General features: G+C 50.0%; 1 protein-coding gene across 3 annotated transcripts in view; it reads right to left on the bottom strand.

Annotated features, from left to right (window-relative positions):
- The window catches only part of LOC146813440 (uncharacterized), a 37,672-nt gene extending 21,668 nt beyond the window's left edge, over positions 1-16,004 (bottom strand). For all 3 annotated transcript variants that reach the window (XR_014966978.1, XR_014966979.1, XM_085620200.1), the window contains exon 1: positions 15,864-16,004. Coding sequence is in view for 1 of the 3 variants with exons in the window: in XM_085620200.1 (XP_085476326.1) it covers positions 15,864-15,960 (97 nt within the window). In the remaining 2 variants the exon portion in view is untranslated. The remainder of the gene's footprint in view (positions 1-15,863) is intronic.
- Positions 16,005-27,345: the final 11,341 nt, after the last annotated feature.

The raw sequence follows: 27,345 nt of genomic DNA, 5'->3' as shown, positions 1-27,345 counted from the left end.
TTTGCGAATTATTGGTCCATGATCACTTGAGCACTCAGCATCTTGACTTTATAATTTTTTATTATCTGTTGGCAATACCTGCCAAATTGCTTTGCAACAGATTGTGGAAATTTCTGATGAATGACACGTTAGGAAAAATCTTGCATATATCATGTATACTCAATATTTTCACTAATGCTGCCACCGTGGACATTGCTGTATGTATACTTGGCCCCTATAGGTCATAGAATGGCTCTGGACGTATACTGTTCTCAAACTCCACTTTGAAATGCTCTGCTGTTCCACTGATTCACTTAACGAGTAGCTAGCATTTCACATGTTGTGCACCTCTTCCTAAGTGCTCTACTGTCGCCGGCGTGTCCCTTCTCAAGACTGCTGTCACATATACTGTCGAAACCTGCATCATGTTCTCTGCACCTCAGAGCCACTGTCATCCCACTTGTCATTATTTCTGCGACTGTTGTCAAAGCCCGCGCAGTGCTCAATGGCTTTCCCAGCAGAAGTCACCTTGGCCCCTGTGATCACTGTTGTCAAAACCTACATCACGTTTGCTATCACGTCTACCATCTCTGCGATCACTGCTGTCAAAACCTACATCATGTCCTCTATCACAACTTAGATCATGTTACCTACGTGACCAATGCCATGACTGCTTGGAAACCCTACATCGCAATCTGTCACGGCTTCTCTCATGTGACTCTCCGTGACTCGCCATGACTGCTGTCAAACAGTGTGTTGTGATCTCTGCAAGCTCCACGTCACTATCATTGGCTCATAACGGTGGCCACACACCGCAGTTTCCACCATCATCATCCTGACACTCATTGTGGTCGCTGTTGATCTGCTATCAAATCCAGCATCACCATGTCTGCCTCCTTCACAGTCACCATCGTATCATTCATTGTCGTGATCACTCTCAAGACTGCTGTCAAACCTTGAACAACAATGTCTGCCTCCTTCACATGCACCATCGAGTCAGTTATCGTCATAACCAATTTCATGACTGCTGTCAAACCCAGCATCACCATGTCCGCCTACTTCACAGTCACCATCGTTTAACTCATCGTCATAACCAATCTCATGACTGCTGTCAAACCCAGCATCACCCTGTCTGCCTCCTTCATAGTCACTATTGTTTAACTCATCGTCATAACCAATCTCATGACTGCTGTCAAACCCAGCATCACCATGTCTGCCTCCTTCACATTCACCATCGAGTCAGTCATCGTCATAACCAATCTCATGACTGCTGTCACACCCAGCATCACCATGTCCGCCTCCTTCACAGTCACCATCATTTAACTCATCGTCATAACCAATCTCATGACTGCTGTCAAACCCAGCATCACCATGTCTGCCTCCTTCACATTCACCATCGAGTCAGTCATCGTCATAACCAATCTCATGGCTGCTGTCAAACCCAGCATCACCATGTCCGCCTCCTTCACAGTCACCATCATTTAACTCATCGTCATAACCAATCTCATGACTGCTGTCAAACCCAGCATCACCATGTCTGCCTCCTTCACAGTCACTATTGTTTAACTCATCGTCATAACCAATCTCATGACTGCTGTCAAACCCAGCATCACCATGTCTGCCTCCTTCACATTCACCATCGAGTCAGTCATCGTCATAACCAATCTCATGACTGCTGTCAAACCCAGCATCAGCATGTCTGCCTCCTTCACAGTCACCATCGAGTCAGTTATCGTCATAACCAATCTCATGACTGCTGTCAAACCCAGTATCACCATGTCTGCCTCCTTCACAGTCACCATCATTTAACTCATTGTCATAACCAATCTCATGACTGCTGCCAAACCCAGCATCACCATGTCTGCCTCCTTCACAGTCATTATCGTTTAACTCATCATCATAACCAATCTCATGACTGCTGTCAAACCCAGCATCACCATGTCTGCCTCCTTCACATTCACCATCGAGTCAGTCATCGTCATTCATAACCAATCTCATGACTGCTGTCAAACCCAGCATCACCATGTCTGCCTCCTTCACAGTCACTATTGTTTAACTCATCGTCATAACCAATCTCATGACTGCTGTCAAACCCAGCATCACCATGTCTGCCTCCTTCACATTCACCATCGAGTCAGTCATCGTCATAACCAATCTCATGACTGCTGTCAAACCCAGCACAGCATGTCTGCCTCCTTCACAGTCACCATCGAGTCAGTTATCGTCATAACCAATCTCATGACTGCTGTCAAACCCAGTATCACCATGTCTGCCTCCTTCACAGTCACCATCATTTAACTCATTGTCATAACCAATCTCATGACTGCTGCCAAACCCAGCATCACCATGTCTGCCTCCTTCACAGTCATTATCGTTTAACTCATCATCATAACCAATCTCATGACTGCTGTCAAACCCAGCATCACCATGTCTGCCTCCTTCACAGTCACCATCGTTGAACTTATCATCATAACCAATCTCATGACTGCTGTCAAACCCAGCATCACCATGTCTGCCTCCTTCACATTCACCATCGAGTCAGTCATCGTCATTCATAACCAATCTCATGACTGCTGTCAAACCCAGCATCACCATGTCTGCCTCCTTCACAGTCACCATCGTTGAACTCATCGTCATAACCAATCTCATGACTGTTGTCAAACCCAGCATCACCATGTCGCGTCCTTCACAGTCATCATCATGTCATTGATTGTCATGACCGCTCTCATAACTTCTGTCAAACCTTGCTCGACAACGTGTGCCTGCTTCTCAAGACACTATTCTCTTATTAATTGTCATGACCACTCTTGTGACTGCTGTCAAACCTTGCATGGCAATGTGTGCCTGCTTCACAGTCACCATTGTGTCACTCATCACCATATCTAATGACTTCTGTCAAACCCCTTATCACCAAACCTGCATCTTTCACAGCCACCATCATGCCATTTAATGTTGTGAGCACTCTCATGACTGCTGCAAAATCTTACATCACCATGTCTGACTTCTTCACAGTCACCATCATGTCATTCATTCCCAGGACCACTCTTGTGACTGCTGTCATACATTGCATGACAAGGTGTGCCTCCTTCTCAACACACTATTGTATCACTAATTTTCATGACTCTCACATGGCTTCTGTCAAATCTTGCATCACAGTTTCTGCCTCTTTCAAAGTTACCGTCATGTCATTCACTCTTGTGACCACTAGATTGGCTGCCTGCATCCTTCACACTCACCATTCATTGCTGTGACGACTGTTGTGACTGCTACCAATCCGTGCACCACAATGTCTACGTCCTTCACAGTCACCATCTTATGACTCATTGTTCTGAGCACTCTTGTGACCACTTTTTAAACCCTGCTTCACGTGTGCCTTCTTCACAGTAACCATTCTATCACTCATTGTGATCACCACTATTGTGACTGCTGTCACACCCTGCAAAACAATGCCTGCCTCCTTCACAATCACTATCGTGTCACTCTTTGTCACGACCATTCTTGCGACTGCTGGCAAACCCAGCATCACAATGTCTGACTCATTTACAGTCACAATTGTGTCACTCATTGTTGTGACTAAGCTTGTTACTGCTGACAAAACCTGCATCACACTCTCTGACTCCTTTACGGTCATCATTGTGTCATTCATTGTTGTGACCACTCTCGTGGCTTCTGTCAAATCCTTTATTACAATGTGTGCCTTCTTCTCAGTTACCATTGACCCACTCTTTGTTGTGACCATTCTTGTGACTTTTGTCATGGCATGCATGACAATGGCTAGCCCCTTTACAATCACTATGGTGTCATTCTTTGTTGTGACCATTCTTGTGACTGCTGGCAAACCGTGCATCACAATGTCAGACTCCTTTACAGTCACCATTGTGTCACTCCTTGTCGGCACCACTATTGTGACTGTTGGCAAACCGTGCCTCACAATGGCTGACTTCTTTCCAATGATCATTGTGTAATTTATTGTTGTGACAACTCACATGGCATCTGTGAAAACCTGCATCACAATGGCTGTCTCCCTTACAGTCACCATTTTGATTGTCGTAACCACTATTGTGACTCCTGTCAAACCCTGCATCATAGAGAATTACCGCCGGGTCACAGTCCATGCCACCGTGACATCTAGGCTGGACTATGCTAACAGCCTATACCTGGGTTTGCCAGCGTACCGGATAAAAAAACTGCAGATGGTACAGAATGCAGCTGCGAGATTGATTAGACGTGTTCCATTTCGTCATCACATCTCTCCGTACATTAAAGAGCTTCACTGGCTGCCGGTGGCAAAAAGAATTGAATTCAAAGCCCTCACCTTAGCATTCCGGTCATTTCATGAGAAGTGCCTCAGTTATTTGAGACACCGGTTATGCATCTATAAACAGAATCGTGCCTTGAGGTCCAACTCTCAAAATCTGCTTTGTACTCCGCGAGATAGGAAAGCCCGCCTTGGCGGCAGATCTTTTACAGTGGGGGCGTCCAAGTTATGGAACTCCCTGCCTAACCGCATGCGTCTGATTAAGTCAGAACCACTATTCAGGAAAGCTGTAAAAACATGGCTTTTCAGTCTAGTTTAAACTGCTTTCAGGATTCTTGTGAGTTGCGGCATGTCTGCGCGTCGTCTATTGTTTCAGCGCTGGGACACCTCTGCTGGAGTTAGCTGTTCGCGCTCTACAAGTGTCGGTATTATTATTATTTTATTATTATTGTGACTTCTGTCATGCCATGCATCACAATGGCTGCCTCCTTTACAGTCAGTCTTTGCCATGACCACTATTGTGTCTCCTGTCAAATCATGAATCACAATGGCTGCCTCCTTTACAGTCACTGTCATGCCACTCATCGCCATATCTCATGATTTCTTCCAAACCCTGTATCACAATGACTGACTCCTCTACAGTCATCATTGTTGTGACCACTCTTGTGGCTTCTGTCAAATCCTGCATCACGTCTGCCTTCTTTACCGTCACCATTGTGTCACTAATTGTCATGACCACTCTTGTGACTGCTGTCAAACCATACATCACAATGGCTGACTCCTTTACAGTCATCATTGTGCCATCCATTGTTGTGATCACTCCTGTGACTTCTGTCAAACCATGCATCACAATGGCTGCCTCCTTTACAGTCACCATTGTGTCCCTCATTGTCATCACCACTATTGTGACTCCTGTCAAACCCTGCATCATAATGGCTGACTCCTTCACAGTTATCATCATGTCACTCATTGTTGTGACCATTGTTGTGACTCCTGGCAAACCCTGCATCACAATGTCAGACTCCTTTACAGTCACCATCATGTCACTCATTGTTGTGACCATTCTTGTGACTGCTGGCAAACCCTGCATTACAATGGCTGACTACTCTACAGTCATCATTGTGTCATTCATTGTTGTGATCACTCTTGTGGCTTCTGTCAAATCCTGCATCACAATGTCTGCCCCCTTTACAGTCACCATTGTGTCACTCATTGTTGTGACCACAATTGTTATTATTGTCATGCCGTGTATCACAGTGGTGCCTTCTGTATAGTTACCATTTTGATTGTCGTCAACAATATTGTGCCTCCTGTCAAACATGCATCACAATGGCTGCCTCCTTTATAGTCACCATCATGTCATTCATCGCAGTCACTGCTATTGCCCCGAGACGGCGCTTCTGGAGGTGGCAGAGTCGGTGAGGATGGTTACAGATTCAGGGGCATCAGCTATGATGGTGCTCCTGGATCTGTCGGCAGCAGTTGATACGGTTGATCACTTAAGGCTGGTGCAGCGCCTCCAGGACATTGGTATTGGAGGTTGTGAGACAGGCCTCGTGGCGTGGGCCCTCCCGACCAGCAAGTCACACTACAACCACTCCGAACCTCGTGGGCACGGCCTTCCGGCTTCCGTGGACCAACATCCCGAGGGCCGACCAGATCCCCAACACGCATGCCCGGCCGAGGGAGAACGAAACCCCCCCCCCAAACCAGACCGAGAGGCGCCGACTCTGTCACACCTCTGGTCTCTTCCCCGAGGGAGGTTTCGATCGGCCACCAGGCCCCCGGTGAGCGGGCACCTCTCCTGCTGGGCGTCTGGAGTCCCTCCCGGACACATCTGAACAGATCAAGGGGCTGAGCGACAGGAAACCCCGACACACCGCCCCCCAGGTGGAGTATAACAAGGGGTGCTGAAGGGACGAGAGGCAGAGAAGACCTGGACTGACGAGAGCCTGCTGACCTGGTCGCGGCTCGATCGCTCACCGAACAGAAGAACGCTATCCGAACTCTGAACCACCTGAGCCCTGCTGACGCTGTCGCGGCTCCCTGAACTCTGAACCATCTGAGCCCTGCTGACGCTGTCGCGCCTCCCCGAACTCTGAACCATCTGAGCCCTGCTGACGCCGTCGCGGCTCCCCGAACTCTGAACCATCTGAGCCCTGCTGACGCCGTCACGGCTCCCCGAATTCCGAACCATCTGAGCCCTGCTGACGCCGTCGCGGCTCCCCAAATTCCGAACCATCTGAGCCCTGCTGACGCCGTCGCGGCTCCCTGAACTACGACCCTCCGGTGCCTGCTGAGTGACTCGCGGCCCGCTCCTCCAAGAGAATCGGCAGAGATTGCCGAGAGAAGCAACATCCCCTCAGCTCAAGGATTGAGAGCTGTGCGCCGGATACCTCGCAGAGACACTGATTCAAAGACTGTCCCGCTACCCCTTTTCCCTCATCACGAGATCGCTGCCGCTTGTGGCATTAATTTGGCACCTGCCTGCCGGATCATAAAGATCCCTGACAACTACCGATAAAAGCTTATTGCCTTATAACGACCTACTGTGTGGTGTCCCTCTATCCGAAGAGAGGGTAAGCGCAGCGCGTGCGATCCTAGGTGCGAGACCCTTCCAGGAAGGGCCTCCCTGCTCTTGCTCGGCCTAATTCTGGGAAAGGTGGGCCTCAGGGTGGTCAGGAACACATTCCGCAGCCTCCCCGGGGAACGCCTTCCAACATTTGGTGGCAGGCGACGGGATCCGAGCCAACACCTAGAGATCGTGCAGTAGACGGCTGACGCACTACCAAGAAGAATGGAAGGAGAAACTTCCCTAGGTGCCGCAGGCATCAACCCAAGCACGGCATTTCAAAAAGACCAGTTAGAATCTTATACGCACCGAGAACTGAAACAATTTTGCAAAGACTTTGGAATCGCTACCACCGGACTAAGCACGAAAGAGGACTTCCAGGGGGCATTGAAAACCTGGGTCGAGGCAGAAACTCCCCGGACACAAACAGAAGGAGAACCCCCCAACGAACCACGAAGCAGCCCGGGGAGGAACGGCGACCCCGAGGGGGGCCTATCCCCAGAGGAACTAGCGGACCGAGAAAGAGGTCGCAACCACGAACTGGAACTAGCAAAACTAAAAATCGAAGGAGAGATAAAACTGGCTGAAAAAAAACTGGCAGTGGAACAGTTACGCCTACAAGGAGAACTAGAGGAAAAGAAACGACAGAGAGAACACGAAGAAAAGAAACTCCAACTAGAGCACGAACGTAGCCTAAAAGAAATCGAGCTCAAGGCAAAGAGGGCGGAGGCCCGACCCTCGGAAACCCAACCCATCTCCTCCACCGTGGAACCAAAGGTCCACATCCCCAAAGATGTGGTGAAAGAATACTATAAGAACGACGACATTCAGCAATGGTTCAAGGCCTACGAAGTCGCCATGACCTCCCACCGAGTCCCGCAGAAAGACTGGGGGGCTGGGCTGTGGGGCCGGTTCCTGAGTGAGGGGAGAGATACCCTGCTGGACCTGCCCTCCACCGTGATGAACTCCTACAGTCACATGAAAGAGGCCCTGGTAGCCAGATATGGGCTCACCCCTGAAATGTACCGGCAACGGTTTAGAGACTGCAAAAAGATACCCGGTACCACCTGGGTGGAGTACGTGAACTTTTACAGCCGGGCCTTGGACGGATGGATCAAAGGCAGCAAGGTCTCCACCTTTGAGGAGCTGTTCGACCTAATCGCATGGGAACACTTGGCCGCTAATTGCTTCGTAGAGCTGCGCCAGCACCTCCTGGACAGCAAACTCACAGACCCTCGGAAACTGGCCGTCGAGGCTGACCGGTGGGTGAACACCCGGACCTCCCGGGGCCCCGTGGGAGACTACGGTCGCCACAGTCAGGGACCCCCCCGCCAGAGGGGCGGAGGGAACCAAGGCCGGCAAAGGGAGCTCCCGGGGGGATCCCCGCTCAGCCCTCCCAGAGGACAATCTCCGCCCTTTCCAGCTCCACCTCCGGCCAGCACCGGGCCACCAGGGTGGCCGGGGCCCCGAGGGAGGATCACCTGTTTCCGCTGCCAACAGACCGGACACTATGCCAGTGACCCTCAGTGTCCCCTGTACCAGCGGACCGCCACCACAACCCCTCCAGCTCGACAGATGGCCTCTGTAGCCCTGGGGGAAGAGATGGAAGACTCCGAAGAATGGGAACCAGCCGCCATGGCCTTGGTCTCCCTAGGGGACCGGGAGATGGTCCCCGGAACGCCCCTGCCCGCCAACACGAAGAAGTACCGACAGCAGGTAACGGTCAACGGTCACCGCATCGAGGGGCTCCGGGACACGGGGGCGAGTGTCACGGCGGTCCATTGTCACCTGATTTCCGAGGATCAGATCCTGCCTGACGCCTTTCGCCCCGTCATATCATCAGACAATTCCGAGAGCCTCTGCCGGATGGCCCTAGTCCCCTTCGAATGGGGGGGAGTCACCGGCAAGTTAAAAGTAGCGGTCCGAACCTCCCAGCCCGTGGACTGACTCCTGGGCAACGACCTGGAGAACTCCCCGTGGGGACAAGTGGAACGAAGGGCCCACCTCGAGATGATGGGCCTACCCGAGTGGGTATGCGCCACCACGCGCTCGATGACTCTCCGGGCGCCTTCCTCTGAGGGGGGAGAGGCCATGCCCCTGAGCACCGCCACCATCCCCGAGATCCAGAATACACCACCAGAGGCCAACGACCCCCTTCTGGACGGACCAACCGCTCCCGGCGAAGAATCCGGGCCTTCCGACCCCGAAACCCTGACCAAACTCGGGGACTTGCCAGATCTGGCCCCGTGGCCCTGCGAAGGGGACCCCTCCCGTGAAGAGTTCTGCCAAGAACAATCCACCTGCCCGTCCCTCATTGGACCCCGACAACAGGCCGAGGCCCTAGCAGCAGGTGACCGGACTGGCACCCACTGGGTATACTGGGAGAACGGACTGCTGTACAGCGAACAGAAGTCGGCCAAGTTGGGATCGGCCCGAGTACTAGTGGTACCCATACGCTTCCGAAGTCTTCTCTTGGGCCTGGCCCATGATGTACCCCTGGCCGGACACTTAGGCCAAGATAAGACCTACCAACGACTCGTCACCCACTTCTATTGGCCCAAGATGCGAGCAAATGTGGAGGCCTACTGCAAGTCCTGCCCCACGTGCCAGGCCAGCGGAAAGAGTGGGGGCAAGTGCAAGGCTCCGCTCCAACCCTTCCCCGTCGTCAGTACCCCTTTTGAGCGGGTAGGAATCGACATTGTCGGACCACTGGACCCCAAGCCTGCCCAGGGCCACCGGTTCATCCTCGTCCTGGTGGACCATGCCACCCGTTACCCCGAAGCCATCCCTCTCCGCACCGTGACGGCCCCCGTGGTGGGCCGGGCCTTGATGGGGATCTTCTCCCGCATGGGGTTCCCCCGCGAAGTCGTGAGTGACCGGGGTACGAACTTTATCTCCCGATATATGAAGTCCCTCTGGCAGCAGTGCGGAGTATCGTACAAATTCACCACCCCGTACCACCCCCAAGGAAACGGCCTAGTCGAGCGCTTTAACAAGACACTGAAAGGGATGATCATGGGCCTCGAGGAACCCCTACGCCGGAGGTGGGACGTCCTCCTCCCATGTCTCCTGTTCGCCTACCGGGAGGTTCCCCAAAAATCCCTGGGATTCAGCCCATTCGAACTGTTATATGGACACCCCGTCCGAGGACCCCTGAGCCTGGTCAAGGAGGGGTGGGAAGCAACCCCCCGGGGGACCCCTCCGGACGTGTTCCGATACATCTTGGCGCTCCGCAACCAGACCCGAAAATTCAGGGAACTCGCAGAAGCAAACCTCGAGGCCAGTCAAGAAGAGATGAAGCGCTGGTATGACCAGAATGCTACGCTGGTCGAGTTTCAGCCAGGCCAACAAGTCTGGGTCATGGCCCCGGTGAGACCCTGCGCTCTCCAAGATAAATGGACTGGGCCCTTCAAGGTGATCGAGCGGAAGAGCCAAGTCACATATCTCATCGATGTGCAGTCCCCGCGGAACCCCCTCCGGGTTCTCCATGTGAACCGCCTCAAGCCCCACTTTGTACGGACCGAATTAAGTCTACTCCTGGCCACCGACGATGGGGCCGAAGAAGACACCGAGCCCCTCCCAGACCCCCTGGGGGCGAAGGAAACCGATGGATCCGTGGAGGGAGTGAGACTGTCGACCGCCCTCACAGCCCAACAGACCGACGACTGCCGCCAGCTACTAGGGCAGTTCGCGGATCTCTTCTCCCTGACCCCCGGGGTCACCAGCTGGTGTGTCCACGACGTGGACACAGGAGACAGCCCGCCAGTGAGACATCGGGCTTACCGGGTCCCTGATCGGGTCCGGACCTGCATCCAGACCGAGGTGGCAAAGATGTTAGACCTCGGGGTGATTGAACCCTCCGACAGCCCCTGGGCCAGCCCGGTAGTCCTGGTTCCGAAAGCGACTACCCCGGGTGTTGCCCCCGAGCTGAGATTCTGCATGGACTATCGAGGCCTCAATGCGGTCACCCGAGCAGACGCTCACCCTATCCCCCGTGCCGACGAACTCATTGACCGCCTTGGGGCCGCCTGCTACCTCAGCACCTTCGACCTGACCAGTGGGTACTGGCAGATTGCCCTCACCGAGGGAGCCAAGGAGCGCTCCACCTTCTCCACCCCGGATGGGCACTACCGCTTTAGAGTGATGCCGTTTGGAATGAAAAATGCCCCGGCCACCTTCCAGCGGCTGGTGAACAGGGTCCTGGCCGGACTAGAGGGGTTCAGCGCAGCATACCTTGACGACATAGCAGTCTTCAGCTCCCAATAGACCGAGCACCTCCAGCACCTCCGTCAAGTCCTGCTGGCTCTCACCATCAAAGCTAGCAAATGTCAAATTGGGCACGGCTCCGTAACCTATCTGGGGCACCAGGTGGGGAGTGGGCTGGTCGCCCCCCTCCAGCCAAGGATCAACGCCATCTTGTCCTGGGAACCCCCTGCAACCCAAACGGAAGTCCGAGCCTTCCTGGGCCTCACCGGCTACTACCGAAGGTTTATTAAAAACTATGGCAGCATCGCAGGCCCTCTCACAGAACTAACCTCCAAAAAACACCCCAAGAAAATACACTGGACTCCCGCCTGCCAGAAGGCGTTCGACACCCTAAAGGCCGCAATGTGCGCGGCTCCAGTGCTCAAAGCACCCGACTACGCCCAGGAGTTTGTGGTCCAGACGGACGCCTTGGAACACGGCATCGGGGCAGTCCTCTCACAGTACGACGACAAAGGCATAGATCAGCCCATAGCCTTCATCAGCCGAAGGTTACTGCCCCGGGAACAGCGGTGGAGCACAATTGAACGAGAGACGTTCGCCGTAGTCTGGGCCCTCAAAAAGCTACGGCCCTACCTGTTCGGAACACACTTCCGAGTGCAAACAGATCATCGACCCCTGCGGTGGTTGATGCAGATGCGAGGGGAAAACCCCAAGCTGCTACGCTGGTCCATCTCTCTCCAGGGGATGGATTTCACTGTGGAACATCGCCCCGGGACTGACCACGCCAACGCGGACGGCCTGTCCCGATTCTTCCGCTTCAGCGAGGAGAACTCCCAAGTGGATGGGTAGTTCTCCCCGCCTTTCAGCTGGGGGGGGGGCACGTGTGAGACCGGCCTCGTGGCGTGGGCCCTCCCGACCAGCAAGTCACACTACAACCACGCCGAACCTCGTGGGCACGGCCTTCCAGCTTCCGTGGACCAACATCCCGAGGGCCGACCAGATCCCCAACACGCATGCCCGGCCGAGGGAGAACGAACCCCCCCCCCCCAAACCAGACCGAGAGGCGCCGACTCTGTCACACCTCTGGTCTCTTCCCCGAGGGAGGTTTCGATCGGCCACCAGGCCCCCGGTGAGCGGGCACCTCTCCTGCTGGGCGTCTGGAGTCCCTCCCGGACACATCTGAACAGATCAAGGGGCTGAGCGACAGGAAACCCCGACACACCGCCCCCCAGGCACCAGACCCCTCTCCGCGAGGACTCCGGACTTCAAAGAGGAGGGGGAGTATAACAAGGGGTGCTGAAGGGACGAGAGGCAGAGAAGACCTGGACTGACGAGATCCTGCTGACCTGGTCGCGGCTCGATCGCTCACCGAACAGAAGAACGCTATCCGAACTCTGAACCATCTGAGCCCTGCTGACGCCGTCGCAGCTCCCCGAACTCTGAACCGTCTGAGCCCTGCTGACGCCGTCGCGGCTCCCCGAATTCTGAACCATCTGAGCCCTGCTGACGCCGTCGCGGCTCCCCGAATTCCGAACCATCTGAGCCCTGCTGACGCCGTCGCGGCTCCCTGAACTACGACCCTCCGGTGCCTGCTGAGTGACTCACGGCCCGCTCCTCCAAGAGAATCGGCAGAGATTGCCGAGAGAAGCAACATCCCCTCAGCTCGAGGATTGAGAGCTGTGCGCCGGATACCTCGCAGAGACACTGATTCAAAGACTGTCCCGCTACCCCTTTTCCCTCATCACGAGATCGCTGCCGCTTGTGGCATTAATTTTGCACCTGCCTGCCGGATCATAAAGATCCCTGACAACTACCGATAAAAGCTTATTGCCTTATAACGACCTACTGTGTGGTGTCCCTCTATCCGAAGAGAGAGTAAGCGCAGCGCGTGCGATCCTAGGTGCGAGACCCTTCCAGGAAGGGCCTCCCTGCTCTTGCTCGGCCTAATTCTGGGAAAGGTGGGCCTCAGGGTGGTCAGGAACCCATTCCGCAGCCTCCCCGGGGAACGCCTTCCAACAGAGGTGTAGCCCTTGCCTGGCTAAAGTCCTTTCTTAAAAATCGTACTCAAAGTGTCTCTCTGCAACCTCATCTGTCTGAGCTCAAATATTCATGGTGTGGGGTTCCTCAGGGGTTGGCGCTGAGTCCGCTCCTCTTTAATGTATACCTAGCCCCACTGTTCTCACTAATAGCCAACTGGGGCATGAAGGCGATATAATACGCCAAAGATACACAGCTGATGTTTTCTTTTAAAGATCAGTCAGCAGATTCTTTCAAGAATTTTAAAGGCTGTCTGAAGGACATCGCTCTTTGGATGAATAATAACCAACTTAAACTCAATGCTGAGAAATTGGAGGTGTTGTTCTTTGGCAAGATCCAGCCGCCTGCAGCAAATTTGTGGTGGCTAATGGAAATGGGCACCCCGCCCGTTCCAGCTGGCACAGAAAAAAATCTGGGAGTAAAGTGGGAGGCAGATCTCTCCTTTTCTGCACAGATACAGCAAGTGACAGCCTCCTGTTTCAGCATGCTGAGACACCTGCAGAAATTTCTACATTTGCTGCCAGAGTATTACCGCCGGGTCAGAGTCCATGCCACCGTGACATCTAGGCTGGACTATGCTAACAGCCTATACCTGGGTTTGCCAGCGTACCTTATAAAAAAACTGCAGATGGTACAGAATGCGGCTGCGAGATTGATTAGACGTGTTCCATTTCGTCATCACATCTCTCCGTACATTAAAGAGCTTCACTGGCTGCCGGTGGCAAAAAGAATTGAATTCAAAGCCCTCACCTTAGCATTCCGGTCATTTCATGAGAAGTGCCTCAGTTATTTGAGACACCGGTTATGCATCTATAAACAGAATCGTGCCTTGAGGTCCAACTCTCAAAATCTGCTTTGTACTCCACGAGTTAGGAAAGCCCGCCTTGGCGGCAGATCTTTTACAGTGGGGGCGTCCAAGTTATGGAACTCCCTGCCTAACCGCATGCGTCTGATTAAGTCAGAACCACTATTCAGGAAAGCTGTAAAAACATGGCTTTTCAGTCTAGTTTAAACTGCTTTCAGGATTCTTGTGAGTTGCGGCATGGCTGCTCGTCGTCTATTGTTTCAGCGCTGGGACACCTCTGCTGGAGGTAGCTGTTCGCGCTCTACAAGTGTCGGTATTATTATTATTCTATTATTATTGTGACTTCTGTCATGCCATGCATCACAATGGCTGCCTCCTTTACAGTCAGTCTTTGCCATGACCACTATTGTGACTCCTGTCAAATCATGAATCACAATGGCTGCCTCCTTTACAGTCACTGTCATGCCACTCATCGCCATATCTCATGATTTCTGTCAAATCCTGTATCACAATGACTGACTCCTCTACAGTCATCATTGTTGTGACCACTCTTGTGGCTTCTGTCAAATCCTGCATCACAATGTGTGCCTTCTTTACCGTCACCATTGTGTCACTAATTGTCATGACCACTCTTGTGACTGCTGTCAAACCATACATCACAATGGCTGACTCCTTTACAGTCATCATTGTGCCATCCATTGTTGTGACCACTCCTGTGGCTTCTGTCAAACCATGCATCACAATGGCTGCCTCCTTTACGGTCACCATTGTGTCCCTCATTGTCATCACCACTATTGTGACGCTTGTCAACCCATGCATCACATGGGCTGACTCCTTTACAATCACCATAGTGTCATTCTTTGTTATGACCATTCTTGTGACTGCTGGCAAACCGTGCACCTCAATGTCAGCCTCCTTTACAGTCACCATTGTGTCACTCATTGTCATCATCACTATTGTGACTGCTGGCAAAGCCTGCATCAGAATGGATGACTCCTTTACAATCACCATTGTGTCCCTCATTGTCATCACCACTATTGTGACTCTTGTCAACCCATGCATCACATTGGCTGACTCCTTTACAATCACCATGGTGTCATTCTTTGTTATGACCATTCTTGTGACTGCTGGCAAACCGTTCATCACAATGTCAGCCTCCTTTACAGTCACCATTGTGTCACTCATTGTCATCATCACTATTGTGACTGCTGGCAAAGCCTGCATCAGAATGGATGACTCCTTTACAATCACCATTGTGTCACTCATTGCCATGACCACTCTTGTGACGGCTGTCAGAACATGCATCCCAGTGGCTGCCTCCTTTACAGTCACCTTATGATTGTCATCAACAATATTGTTCCTCTGGTCAAATCATGAATCACAATGTCAGCCTCCTTTACAGTTACCATTGTGTCACTTATTGTCATCACCATTATTGTGACTCCTGTCAAACAATTCATCACAGTGGCTGCCTCCTTTACAGTCACCATCTTGTCAATCCTTGACATGACCACTCTTGTGACTGCTGTCAAGCTTTGCGTCATGATTTGCGTGTTGTGGTCCCTCACTATCACATCATTCATCATGACCATTTCTGTGACTGCTGTTGAGCCCTGCACCATAAACTCTATGAAGAGCTCGGCTGGACCTGTGCTCGGGGGCCACCTTCCCAGCATCAAATGCTGGAGTAAATTCATGCACTCACTCCCACTGGGTTCCTCTCTGGGGCTGGAGTGAATTCCTTCACTGGAGTCCTCATTTGCGCCGAGTAAATTCATGCAATCACCTTCACTGGGGTCCTCACTAGCGCTGGAGTAAATTCATGCAATCACCTCCACTGGGTTCCTCACTAGCGCTGGAGTAAATTCATGCACTTACCCCCACTGGGTTCCTCACTGGGGCTGGAGAAAATTCATGCACTCACCCCCACTGGGTTCCTCACCGGGGCTAGAGTAAATTCCTCCACTGGGTACTGCACTAGCGCTGAAATAAATTCATGCACTTACCTCCACTGGGTTCCTCACTATGCTCCTCCTCGTGCTCCCAGGTGTGAGCCAGACTGACAGCCAGGACCACCAGTGATAGGACTAGAATCTTCTGCATGGTGGTGGGATCTCAGGTCTTCTGGCCTGTGAACAAGGAGCTCAGATACGTATACCTGGTGTGTCCAGTGGCTGATGCTATTTATGGCCAGCCACCCTCTACCACCCCTGCCTCTTTACCTCTCCCCTTACACCCCGCGGGGTAGGGTAACTCTAAGCCCCAGTTCCATGGAAGGGTGCTCCAGTTACAGAACATCTTCTGTCTCTTGCGACAAATCTTCAGGCTTCACAATAGGCCTCGGTCCTCGCCCTGGACTCTGTGTCTTGTCTTCTTGGCTGATAAGTGATGTAAACCTGCCCCACCAGGACAACCTATACGCCTGGAGGGAACCCGAGAACTCTTGTGAAGTGACCACAACTTCAAGTTTAACAAGTACACAATGGCTCGAGGTGTTTCTTTCACAGGCTCTGACTTTTGTTTTCTGAGGAACAGAACAATGTGATAATGGGTGTAAAAGGTGTGAGGAAGGGAGGGGTGCTTAGGGCCAGAACATTGTTTATAGAACAAGCTGTGCGGTACCTGGCACGTGGTACAACTGTGCCAGCTACTGAGAATTGAGCCCACCTCCCCCTCATCCCAAGGCATTACTTCATCTCCTCGCTGGCACAGGGCATGTCCTGATATCCTGTTACATCTTTCATTTCACCAATACCAGCTAATGGTGCCTATTAGGAGAAATGTTTCATCCTCCTAAGATTAACTGGAAGTAACCCCGTGACCTTGGGCTGGCTGAGGATGGCTTTGATTCCTGCAGGATAAATTACAGAGTGGTGCTCCAACCACCTCCGGAGCTGCCAAAAGTAAATGAAAAAAGCAATTTTAAATGTGCATCTTTATGAGGGGGTTATTTTTGACAGCACAGCTGTCAACAAGACAAGTCACTGACCATCAACATAGGTTGGGCTTTGGTTATGGCCCCTGTCAACCATTCGCTGTCTTCAAACAGCTTCTTTTAGCCATTGGCTTGAGTTTGACGGTGTAGAGACAGAATATCGACGTGGAAATATCAAATTGCAGTAATATCAACTCAAGAATATCGATGGTGAAAAATATCGAGAAAAGTTTTCTTGTCATTAAAAATATAAAATGTAATGTTATGCAAAAATATCAAATTTGTAAATGTCGATGTCAAAAATATAGTTGTAAATTATATTTTTTTGTTTTAGAAATGTTAGTATTTTATTATTATTAAATTAGTATTAGTTATTATATGTTTAATAGATTTAAAACATATTTGTTAAAAACTTTGTTTTCTTTTTTTAATTAAGTTTTAGGAGTGAGATGTTGGGCTTATAGGGGATAAGGGTGGGGAGTAATTTACAATTTTTGAATTTAAATTTAAATAGTTTTAAATTTTTTCTTAACTTTTAGGAGTAGGATTGTGGGTTTATAGGGGATAAGGGTGGGGAGTCAGTTACCTTTTTTTTAGTTTAAATAATTCAAACATATTTTTTTAATATTTCAAATATTTATATGTGAGATGTATTTATATGGGATATGTTTGCGGTGTATTTTAAATCGTTTAATTAAAATATAATTATTTAGTAAAATGTGTACAGTAAAATTAAATTTTATTAAAATTAGAAATTGAAAGTTTTAAATTTCTTTTGTAAATATGAAAATTTAAATTTGAAAAAAAGAAATTAAAAATATTGAGGTTGTATTTACATTTGAGCAAATTTTTCTATATGTTTTGCAATTTATTTTCAAAAAAGTTAATTTGTAATAAAATATTCATTTAGTAATTTTAAAATGTATTATAAAGATACAATTTGTAAAAATAAATACTTTATTTATTATAAATTTGGAGTTCTAATAGTTATTTATTATATTTTATTCTCAAGCAATTCCTTTGAGATTTTTTTAGTTTTGGAGTTGTAATAGTAATTTATTATGTTTTATTATCCAGCTTTTTCTTTGAGTTTATTGTGTTTTGGAGTTGGAATACAAATTTAATTAGGTTTATTATCCAGCACTTTCCCTGAGTTTAGTTGGTTTTGGAATTGGAATTGGAATTGGAATTTAGGGGGTCATTACTATAGCAGGCGGACTCGTGTCTGCTCGCCACCATAGCGGTGCCTAGGACCGCCTGCCTGCAACGCGGCAGTCCCGCACGCCAGATTACGATGCCACCGCCACCGTGGCAGTGGCATTGTGCATGGTTAACATTGTGGTGGGTGCTGCTGGCTGCAGCACCCGCCACAATGCTAAATGCAGTTGCTGTCCGATTGCGGAAGACCCACCACCGCACTGCTAGCGGTGGCGGGCCTTCCACCACCGTAATAACCCCCTTAATTAGTTTTATTATCCATCACTTTCTCTGAGTTTGGATTGTTTTGGAGTTGGAATAGTAATTTATTATCTCTCATTAACCAGCACTTTCCCTGAGTTTATTTTGTTTTGGAGTTGGCATAGTAATTTAATTAGGTTTAATATCCAGCACTTTGCCTGAGTTTAGTATGTTTTGGAGTCGGAACAGTAATTTAGTGGGTTTTGGAATTGGAATAGTAATTTAATTAGGTTTATTATCCAGCACTTTTCCTGAGTTTAGTGGGTTTTGGAGTTGGACTAGTAACTTAATTTGGTTTCTTATCCATCACTTTCTCTGAGTTTATTTTGTTTTGGAGTTGGAATAGTAATTTACTTTGGTTTACTATCCATCACTTTCCCTGAGTTTAGTTTGTTTTGGAGTTGGAACAGTAATTTAATTAGGTTTATTATCCAGCACCTTTCCTGAGTTTAGTGTGTTTTGGAGTTGAAATAGTAATTTAATTAGGTTTATTATCCAGCACTTTCCCTTAGTTTAGTTGGTTTTGGAATTGGAATTTACGGGGTCATTACGATGGCAGGCGGACTCAAGTCCGCCCACCACCATAGTGGTGCCTTGGACCGCCCGCCTGCAACACGGCGGTCCCACACGTCAGATTACGATGTGACCGCCACCGCGGCATAGTATTTTAATTAGGTTTATTATCTAGCACTTTGCCTGAGTTTTGTTGGTTTCGGAGTTGGAATAGTAATTTAATTTGGTGTACTATCCAGCACTTTCCCTGAGTTTAGTTTGTTTAGGAGTTGGAATAGTAATATAATTAGGTTTATTATCCAACTCTTTCCCTGAGTTTAGTTTGTTTTGGGATTGGAACAGTAATTTAATTAGGTTTATTATCCAGCACTTTTCCTGAGATTAGTGTGTTTTGGAGTTGGAATAGGAATTTTATTTGGTTTATTATCCATCACTTTTTTGAGTTTATTTTGTTTTGGAGTTGGAATAGTAATTTCACTTGGTTTACTACCCAGCACTTTCTCTGATTTTAGTTTGTTTAGGAGTTGGAATAGTAATTGAATTATTTTTATTATCCAGCACTTTTCCTGAGTTTAGTTTGTTTTGGAGTTGGAACAGTAATTTAATTAGGTTTATTAACCAGCACTTTTCCTGAGTTTAGTGTGTTTTGGAGTTGGAATAGTAAATTATTAGGTTTATTATCCAGCACTTTTCCTGAGTTTAGTGTGTTTTGGAGTTTTGAATAGTAATTTAATTTGGTTTATTATCCAGCACTTTCCCTGAGTTTTGTTGGTTTTGGAGTTGGAATAGTAATTTAATTTGGTTTATTATCCATCACTTTTTTTGAGTTTATTTTGTTTTGGAGTTGGAATAGTAATTTAATTTGGTTTACTTTCCAGCACTTTCCCTGAGTTTAGTTTGTTTTGGAGTTGGAATAGTAATTTAATTAGGTTTATTATCCAGCACTTTCCTGAGTTTGTGGGTTTTGGAGTTGGAATAGTAATTTAATTTGGTTTATTATCCAGCACTTTCCCTGAGTTTAGTTTGTTAAGGAGTTGGAATAGTAATTTAATTAGGTTTATTATCCAGCACTTTCCCTCAGTTTAGTTTGTTTTGGAGTTGGAACAGTAATTTAATTAGGTTTATTATCCAGCACTTTTCCTGAGTTTAGTGTGTCTTGGAGTTGGAATAGTAATTTAATTAGGTTTATTATCCAGCACTTTTCCTGAGTTTTGTTGGCTTTGGAGTTGGAATAGTAATTTAATTTGGTTTACTATCCAGCACTTTCCCTGAGTTTAGTTTGTTTAGGAGTTGGAATAGTAATTGAATTAGGTTTATTTTCCAGCACTTTCCCTGACTTTAGTTTGTTTTGGAGATGGAATAGTAATTTAATTAGGTTTATTATCCAGCACTTTCCTGAGTTTGTGGATTTTGGAGTTGTAATAGTAATTTAATTTGGTTTATGATCCAGCACTTTCCCTGAGTTTTGATGGTTTTGGAAATGGAATAGTAATTTAGGGGATCATTACGATGGCAGGCGGACATCATAGCGGTGCCTTGGACCAACCACCTGCAACGCGGTGGTCCCACACTTCAGATTACGATGCGACCGCCACTGTGGTGGTTGCATTATGCATGGTTAACATTGTGGTGGGTGCTGCTGGCTGCAGCACCCGCCACAATACTAAGGGGCCGATTTCAATCCTGGAAAAAGTCTGTACGAATCGTTGTACGGAGCGTTTTCTCCGTACGACTCGTACCCGGTAAACTTTCCTTACAACCTAGGAAGTACGATTCGTACAGAAAGCCTCTTTCCGTACGAATCGTACAAAAGACCGTACGGGTAAAAGAAAACAACGAATCGGAACAGCCTGTACGCGACGTCCGGACGTATTTAAGCAGCGGTTTCCGGCCCAGCAAGTACGATTTGTCCCTACGGCACTCCGTACGGCTCTTTTCTTACAGGAGCCAAAAACAGCCGTAAAAGCAGAGTCCTACAAACGGAGCCCTGGTACGCGAGGTACACGCCATGAACCCCATCGTACGTGTCATCCCGGTCCTCTTAGCCTACGACCTGGTGCACCGAAACCGACGCACACACCGCAGAAGGTGAGAACAACACCCAGGGGCCAGGGTGGGGGTGAGGTGCAGGAAACATACCCCATACCCAAAGCCAAACCTATAATATGGAGCCCATACATTACCACCAGGGTCTGGTCACTTGGGGGGGCGTGTCCAGCAACCCCTACGTACCGCAACAACGGAAGTGGACGTGTACGGTGCTGTCGCAAAGTCTCAGGAGAGAAGGAGGGAATGGAATGGACCCTCGGTGACTATGCCTTTCCACCCCATCTGCAGGACGCAGGCGGCCCCTTTAATGTGGCCTGGCTCGCCTCGGAGGCGGGCCAGTTTTCGCCCGGAGAAGACCCGTTAGCATTCTTTTTAAATTTTGAAAGGGCAGCCGGGCTAGTGCTTGGGCGGGAGAGAGATGGCCTTTTTACCTGGCCCCTTTGTTGGTGGGTGAAGCCCAAGCGGCCTATCAAACGGTGAATAAGGATGGAACCGCTACCTATGCTCTGGTGAAGCAGTACATTTTGGATAGGTTGGGAGTAGACGACGAGACGTATAGAATACGTTTCCGACAGGAGCGCGGGGCCCCTGGGGATATACCCAAGACTCTCTTTTTCAAATTGAAAGAAGCGGCTGACCTCTGACGTCACCCCCAGCGCACCAATCCGCTACGACGAGTCCCCGTAAGGAGGAAGCCAGCGAGGAGAACAACGCGAAAGCCCTCGGAGGAGAAGGAGCCGGAGAGCGAGCAGAGAAGGAGCAGGAGAGCGAGATATTGGACGGAGGACGTGTCGTGGAGATCGGAAGCGGAGGAGAAGGAAGTCTCAGCAACAAGGGAACCGGAGTGCCAGGAGGCCAACTACACGGCGTCTCGCCACGCCACGCGCCCGGAGGAGCGTGGCTGGGAAAGGTACAGGGCCGGATCCTGGGCTTAATAACAACACGGGGAGGGAGCTAGTGGTCTTTTTCTTTTTTGTATCGGGGAGGTCACGGGGTAGTTCTTTGGGCTGATTGGGGTGATCTGCACACTCACAGCCTCCCTGTTTCCCAGTTGTTGGTGACGGACCCCGGTGACTCCTCACTCCCTTTACCCCCTTCAATCTTTATCAGACCCCAAGAACAGAAAGACTAAAATTTGGTCTCTCTTCCTTTTATGCCCGTCGGAGCAACACCGTCAGACCAAGAACCCCAGGGAAGGAGGGACAGACAACTTCCGTATCAGAAGAACAGGAGAACGAGACCTAGTTCCACTTATAAAGTGTATTGGGCTTGAACATTAAAGAACCAACAAACCTCAATACGGATTAGCGTCTCTCATTGTTCTAATCACGGGGCCACACCCCACCATCACAAGTGGCGAGCCAGATAGGAGTCTTTGCTGTGTGAACCCCCACCCGATACAGGATGGACATCCTCATTCATCAGATGAAGGAGAGCCAGGCCAAACTTGAGTGGGCCATAAAATGCACCCCACCCAGGCGGAAGCCGACCGGGCCGTGTTCACCTCAGCTATTCAAAACCAGGCCGAGAACTTAGTGAAATTAGCCGAAGGACAGAACCTCTTCATGGCCTCGCTGGGGCAGGCTAGAGCGGCCGCACCACCGGGAACTGTGATCCCCCTTCAGAAGTTTTCGCCCGGAGAAGACCCGTTAGCATTCTTTTTAAATTTTGAAAGGGCAGCCGGGCTAGTGCTTGGGCGGGAGAGAGATGGCCTTTTTACCTGGCCCCTTTGTTGGTGGGTGAAGCCCAAGCGGCCTATCAAACGGTGAATAAGGATGGAACCGCTACCTATGCTCTGGTGAAGCAGTACATTTTGGATAGGTTGGGAGTAGACGACGAGACGTATAGAATACGTTTCTGACAGGAGCGCGGGGCCCCTGGGGATATACCCAAGACTCTCTTTTTCAAATTGAAAGAAGCAGCTGACCTTTGGCTGAAACCCCAAGAGTCCAGTATGGAGGACGTAATGACTAAAATCTATCTGGAACAATTCCTCGAAGCCCTCCCCTACGCCAGCCAGCTCTGGCTGAAGCAACACGCCGGTTTGACCCTGGAACAGGCTGTCGAAATGTCCACTTCGTATGCCAGAGCCCAAGGGCGACCTACCCCAAAAGAGCCCGAACGTCTCGCACTGCAGGTTGCCCAAGGAAAAGGAGAAAGGAAACCCATTAAGCCAGTCCCTGAGCACGCACGACCCCGAGGAGTCCGGCCAGACAATACCCCTTTTTCAGGTCCCCAATGTTATGAGTGTGGGGAGTGGGGACACATAGCCAGGTTTTGCAGGAAGAAGAGGGAGAAAGAGGATGAACCCATGGACGTGAGCTACTTACCCCACTCCCTTCTATTCGCTCAGGAAACAGGACCAGTGTTTTATGTGAGTGTAACAATACAGGGAAAGGGGGTACAGGCCCTACTAGACTCAGGCTGCAAACACTCCGTAGCCAGGCAGGATCTTATTCACCCCTCTTGGATCCTACCGGGTAGAAGGGTGGGCATTCGTTGTGTACACGGGGACATTAGGGAATACCCTCTGGCTACAGTCCACCTACAAACCCACACTGGGACAACCATGGACGCAATAGTGGGGGTCCTCACAAACCTTCCGGAACCGCTCATTATAGGGACTGACAACCCATGCTTTACTTCCATGATGAGGGAAGCCCTCACTTCCCCTAAATACTGTCATGTCTCCATGTTGACATCCGAACCCTGGGCTAGGGATACCCAGTTTCGAACCGCCCAGTTAAACAACGCCAGTCTTATCAATGCCTGGAATAAAGCCCGGGCCGAACAAGACCCCTCGAACAGAGTGTATCCCACATTTGTTGAACAAGATGGTCTACTGTACCGATTGGCGAAAGCAGACGCAATACCTCAACTCCTTGTTCCATCAGACTTTAGGGATCAGATTCTTTTTTTTGCACATGCTCACCTTTTGGCGGGTCACGTTGGGGCATAAAAAACAGGGCAGGCCATACTTCAGCACTTCTTCTGGCCTGGGGTATATGTACAGATTCAAAAGTACTGTCAGGAATGCCACATATGCCAACGACGCAATCCATACGTTCCACCTGCGGTTCCCCTGTAACCCCTGCCCATCATAGGTAACCCATTTGACAGACTAGGTATGGACCTTATAGGACCCCTACCCAAGTCCAGTAGAGGACATCAATATGCCCTTGTCTTGGTTGATTATGCCACTCGCTATCCGGAGGCCTTTCCCCTTAGAGCAGCCACTGCCACCGCCATAGCACAGCGCCTGGTTGAGGTATTTTCACGGGATTCCCTAGAGAAATAGTCACCGATCAGGGCACCCCCTTCGTGTCCAACTTAATGAAACAGGTGTGTCACCAGTTGCGCATCAAACATATAAAGACCTCGGTGTACCACCCCCAGACAGATGGCTTAGTCGAGCGCTACAACGGAAGTCTTAAACTGGCTCTAAAAAAACTTCTGTCTGGGGATGGGAAGAACTGGGATCAGCTATTACCTTTAGCTTTGTTTGTGTTAAGGAGTCAGACCCAATCCAGCCTAGGCGCATCCCCTTTTGAGCTCCTCTTTGGTCGGAAACCCCGAACCCTGCTGGAGATAACCAAAGACAGCTGGGAAAAAGAAGGGAAACAGGAAGCTGAGGTTTTATTAGATTATACCCGTCAGTTGCAGTCCAGACTACACAAGTTAAGGACCCTAGCCCACGACCACTTAGCCATCGCACAAACAAAACAGAAACACTTCTACGATAAAGGGAAGAAGTGGAGAGAGCTCAATGTGGGTGATTGGGTCCTGGTACTGCTACCCACTTCCACACAAAAGATAAAGAAAGAGTGGCAGGGTCCCTTCCCGATCATCAAAAAAGTAGGAAGGACCACGTACGTCCTGCAGGTGTCAAAAACTAAAACTCAAATATACCACATAAATTTATTAAAAAAATGGTTAGGAACCCCTCCGCATCCCTCACAAAATGTGTCTGTCACCGTACCTCTGTTACATACAGTAAAGGAGGTCCCTATCAATCCCGAACTATCTACAACTCAGCGGGAGGTAATAGATTCCCTTGTTCTTGGGTTTTCTGATATATTCTCCGACCAGCCAGGGAGAACCCACCTGGCTGAACATACCATCCCTACCCCACCGGGGTTGTCGTAAAACAAAAGCCCTATAGGATACCTGAAGCCCGACGAGTTGCCTTTCAAAAAGAGATACAACAGATGCTACAAACAGGAGTGATCATCCCTTCCCACAGCAACTGGTGCTCCCCAGTAGTCTTGGTGCCAAAACCGGACGGAAGTATCCGGTTTTGCATAGACTTCAGAGCCGTCAATAGAGCCTCCAAACAGGACGCTTACCCTCTTCCCAGGGTTGACGAACTGGTGGAACGCCTTGGTGAGGCTAGATACATAACAACTATCGACCTCACCAAGGGTTATTGGCAGATTCCCCTAGCTCCTGCTGATCAGGAGAAAAACGCCTTCTCAACTCCTTCAGGTCATTATCAGTTTACAGTGCTGCCTTTTGGGTTGCATGGGGCTCCGGCCACTTTTCAACGGGCCATGGATACCCTACTATCCCCCCATCTACCTTATGCGTCTGCCTACCTGGATGACATAGTGGTCTTCAGCAACACCTGGGCCGATCACCTTCAACATCTGACCAACATTCTCAAAGGTATAGGCAAGGCTGGGCTCCATATAAATGCCAAGAAATCCAGAGTGGCTTTTAAACAGGTGAAATATCTGGGGTATCTTCTCGGGGACGGAAACATAGAACCCCAGAAAGAAAAGGTGGCAGCCGTTCAGGCCTTACCCTATCCGAAGACCAAAAGGGAGCTCCGGGCATTTTTGGGTCTGGTTGGGTACTACAGGAGGTTTATCTCTCAGTTTGCAAATCTGGCTGGGCCCCTCACCGATCTCCTCCGTAAGTCCCATAACTCTCCCCGTTTACGGGCACCCACGGATCAGGAAGCTGCTGCTTTTCAGTCCCTCAAGGATGCCCTCACTTCTTCCCCGATATTGGTGACCCCTGACTTTCATAGGCCCTTTATTCTCCAGACGGATGCCTCCGGGGTTGGGATTGGGGCAGTACTCTCCCAGGAGGATGCCGAGGGATGTGAACGCCCCATGCTATACATCAGCCGAAAGCTGTTTCCCCGAGAGCAGGCATATTCCACTGTGGAGAAAGAATGTTTGGCAGTACGATGGCGGGTGGACAAATTGCGGTACTATCTAGAGGGTAGGCCCTTCATCCTATTTACGGATCATGCCCCTCTCACTTGGCTCCAGAGAAATAAGGGTCACAATGAGCGCATCCTCCGTTGGTTCTTGGCCTTGCAGCCCTATCACTTCGAAGTACGTCATCGCAAAGGGATGGACCAGGGGAATGCTGACTTTCTCTCCCGATATCCGATTTCCCCCGATCGGGAAAATCCAGGGGGGGGATGTGTCGCAAAGTCTCAGGAGAGAAGGAGGGAATGGAATGGACCCTCGGTGACTATGCCTTTCCACCCCATCTGCAGGACGCAGGCGGCCCCTTTAATGCGGCCTGGCTCGCCTCGGAGGCGGGGACGCCTCCTCTGACGTCACCCCCAGCGCACCAATCCGCTACGACGAGTCCCCGTAAGGAGGAAGCCAGCGAGGAGAACAACGCGAAAGTCCTCGGAGGAGAAGGAGCCGGAGAGCGAGCAGAGAAGGAGCAGGAGAGCGAGATATTGGACGGAGGACGTGTCGTGGAGATCGGAAGCGGAGGAGAAGGAAGTCTCAGCAACAAGGGAACCGGAGTGCCAGGAGGCCAACTACACGGCGTCTCGCCCCGCCACGCGCCCGGAGGAGCGTGGCTGGGAAAGGTACGGGCCGAATCCTGGGCTTAATAACAACACGGGGAGGGAGCTAGTGGTCTTTTTCTTTTTTGTTTCGGGGAGGTCACGGAGTAGTTCTTTGGGCCGATTGGGGTGATCTACACACTCACAGCCTCCCTGTTTCCCAGCTGTAGTTTGTTGGTGACGGACCCCGGTGACTCCTCACTCCCTTTACCCCCTTCAATCCCTATCAGACCCTGAGAACAGAAAGACTAAAATTTGGTCTCTCTTCCTTTTATGCCCGTCGGAGCAACACCGTCAGACCAAGAACCCCAGGGAAGGAGGGACAGACGACTACCGTATCAGAAGAACAGGAGAACGAGACCTAGTTCCACTTATAAAGTGTATTGGGCTTGAACATTAAAGAACCCACAAACCTTAATACGGATTAGCGTCTCTCATTGTTCTAATCACGGGGCCACACCCCACCATCACAGGTGCGTTGCACACGTACCCGTGCGGCACCAGTACAATAGTGATACGATGCATACACACGCAATGAATGTGGGGGGGGTACGGTACGTTTCACACGTACGCATACGGCACCAGTACAATAGTGATATGATGCGTACACACGCAATGAATGCGGGGGGGGTACGGTGCGTTTCACACGTACCCGTACGGCACCAGTACAATAGTGATACGATGCGTACACACGCAATGAATGCGGGGGGGTACGGTG

This window comes from Triturus cristatus, chromosome 7 (assembly GCF_964204655.1).
Source record: "Triturus cristatus chromosome 7, aTriCri1.1, whole genome shotgun sequence".
Lineage (NCBI taxonomy): Eukaryota > Metazoa > Chordata > Amphibia > Caudata > Salamandridae > Triturus > Triturus cristatus.
The sequence above is the reverse complement of the archived record's forward strand: the minus strand, read 5'-3'. Positions and strand labels throughout refer to the sequence as shown.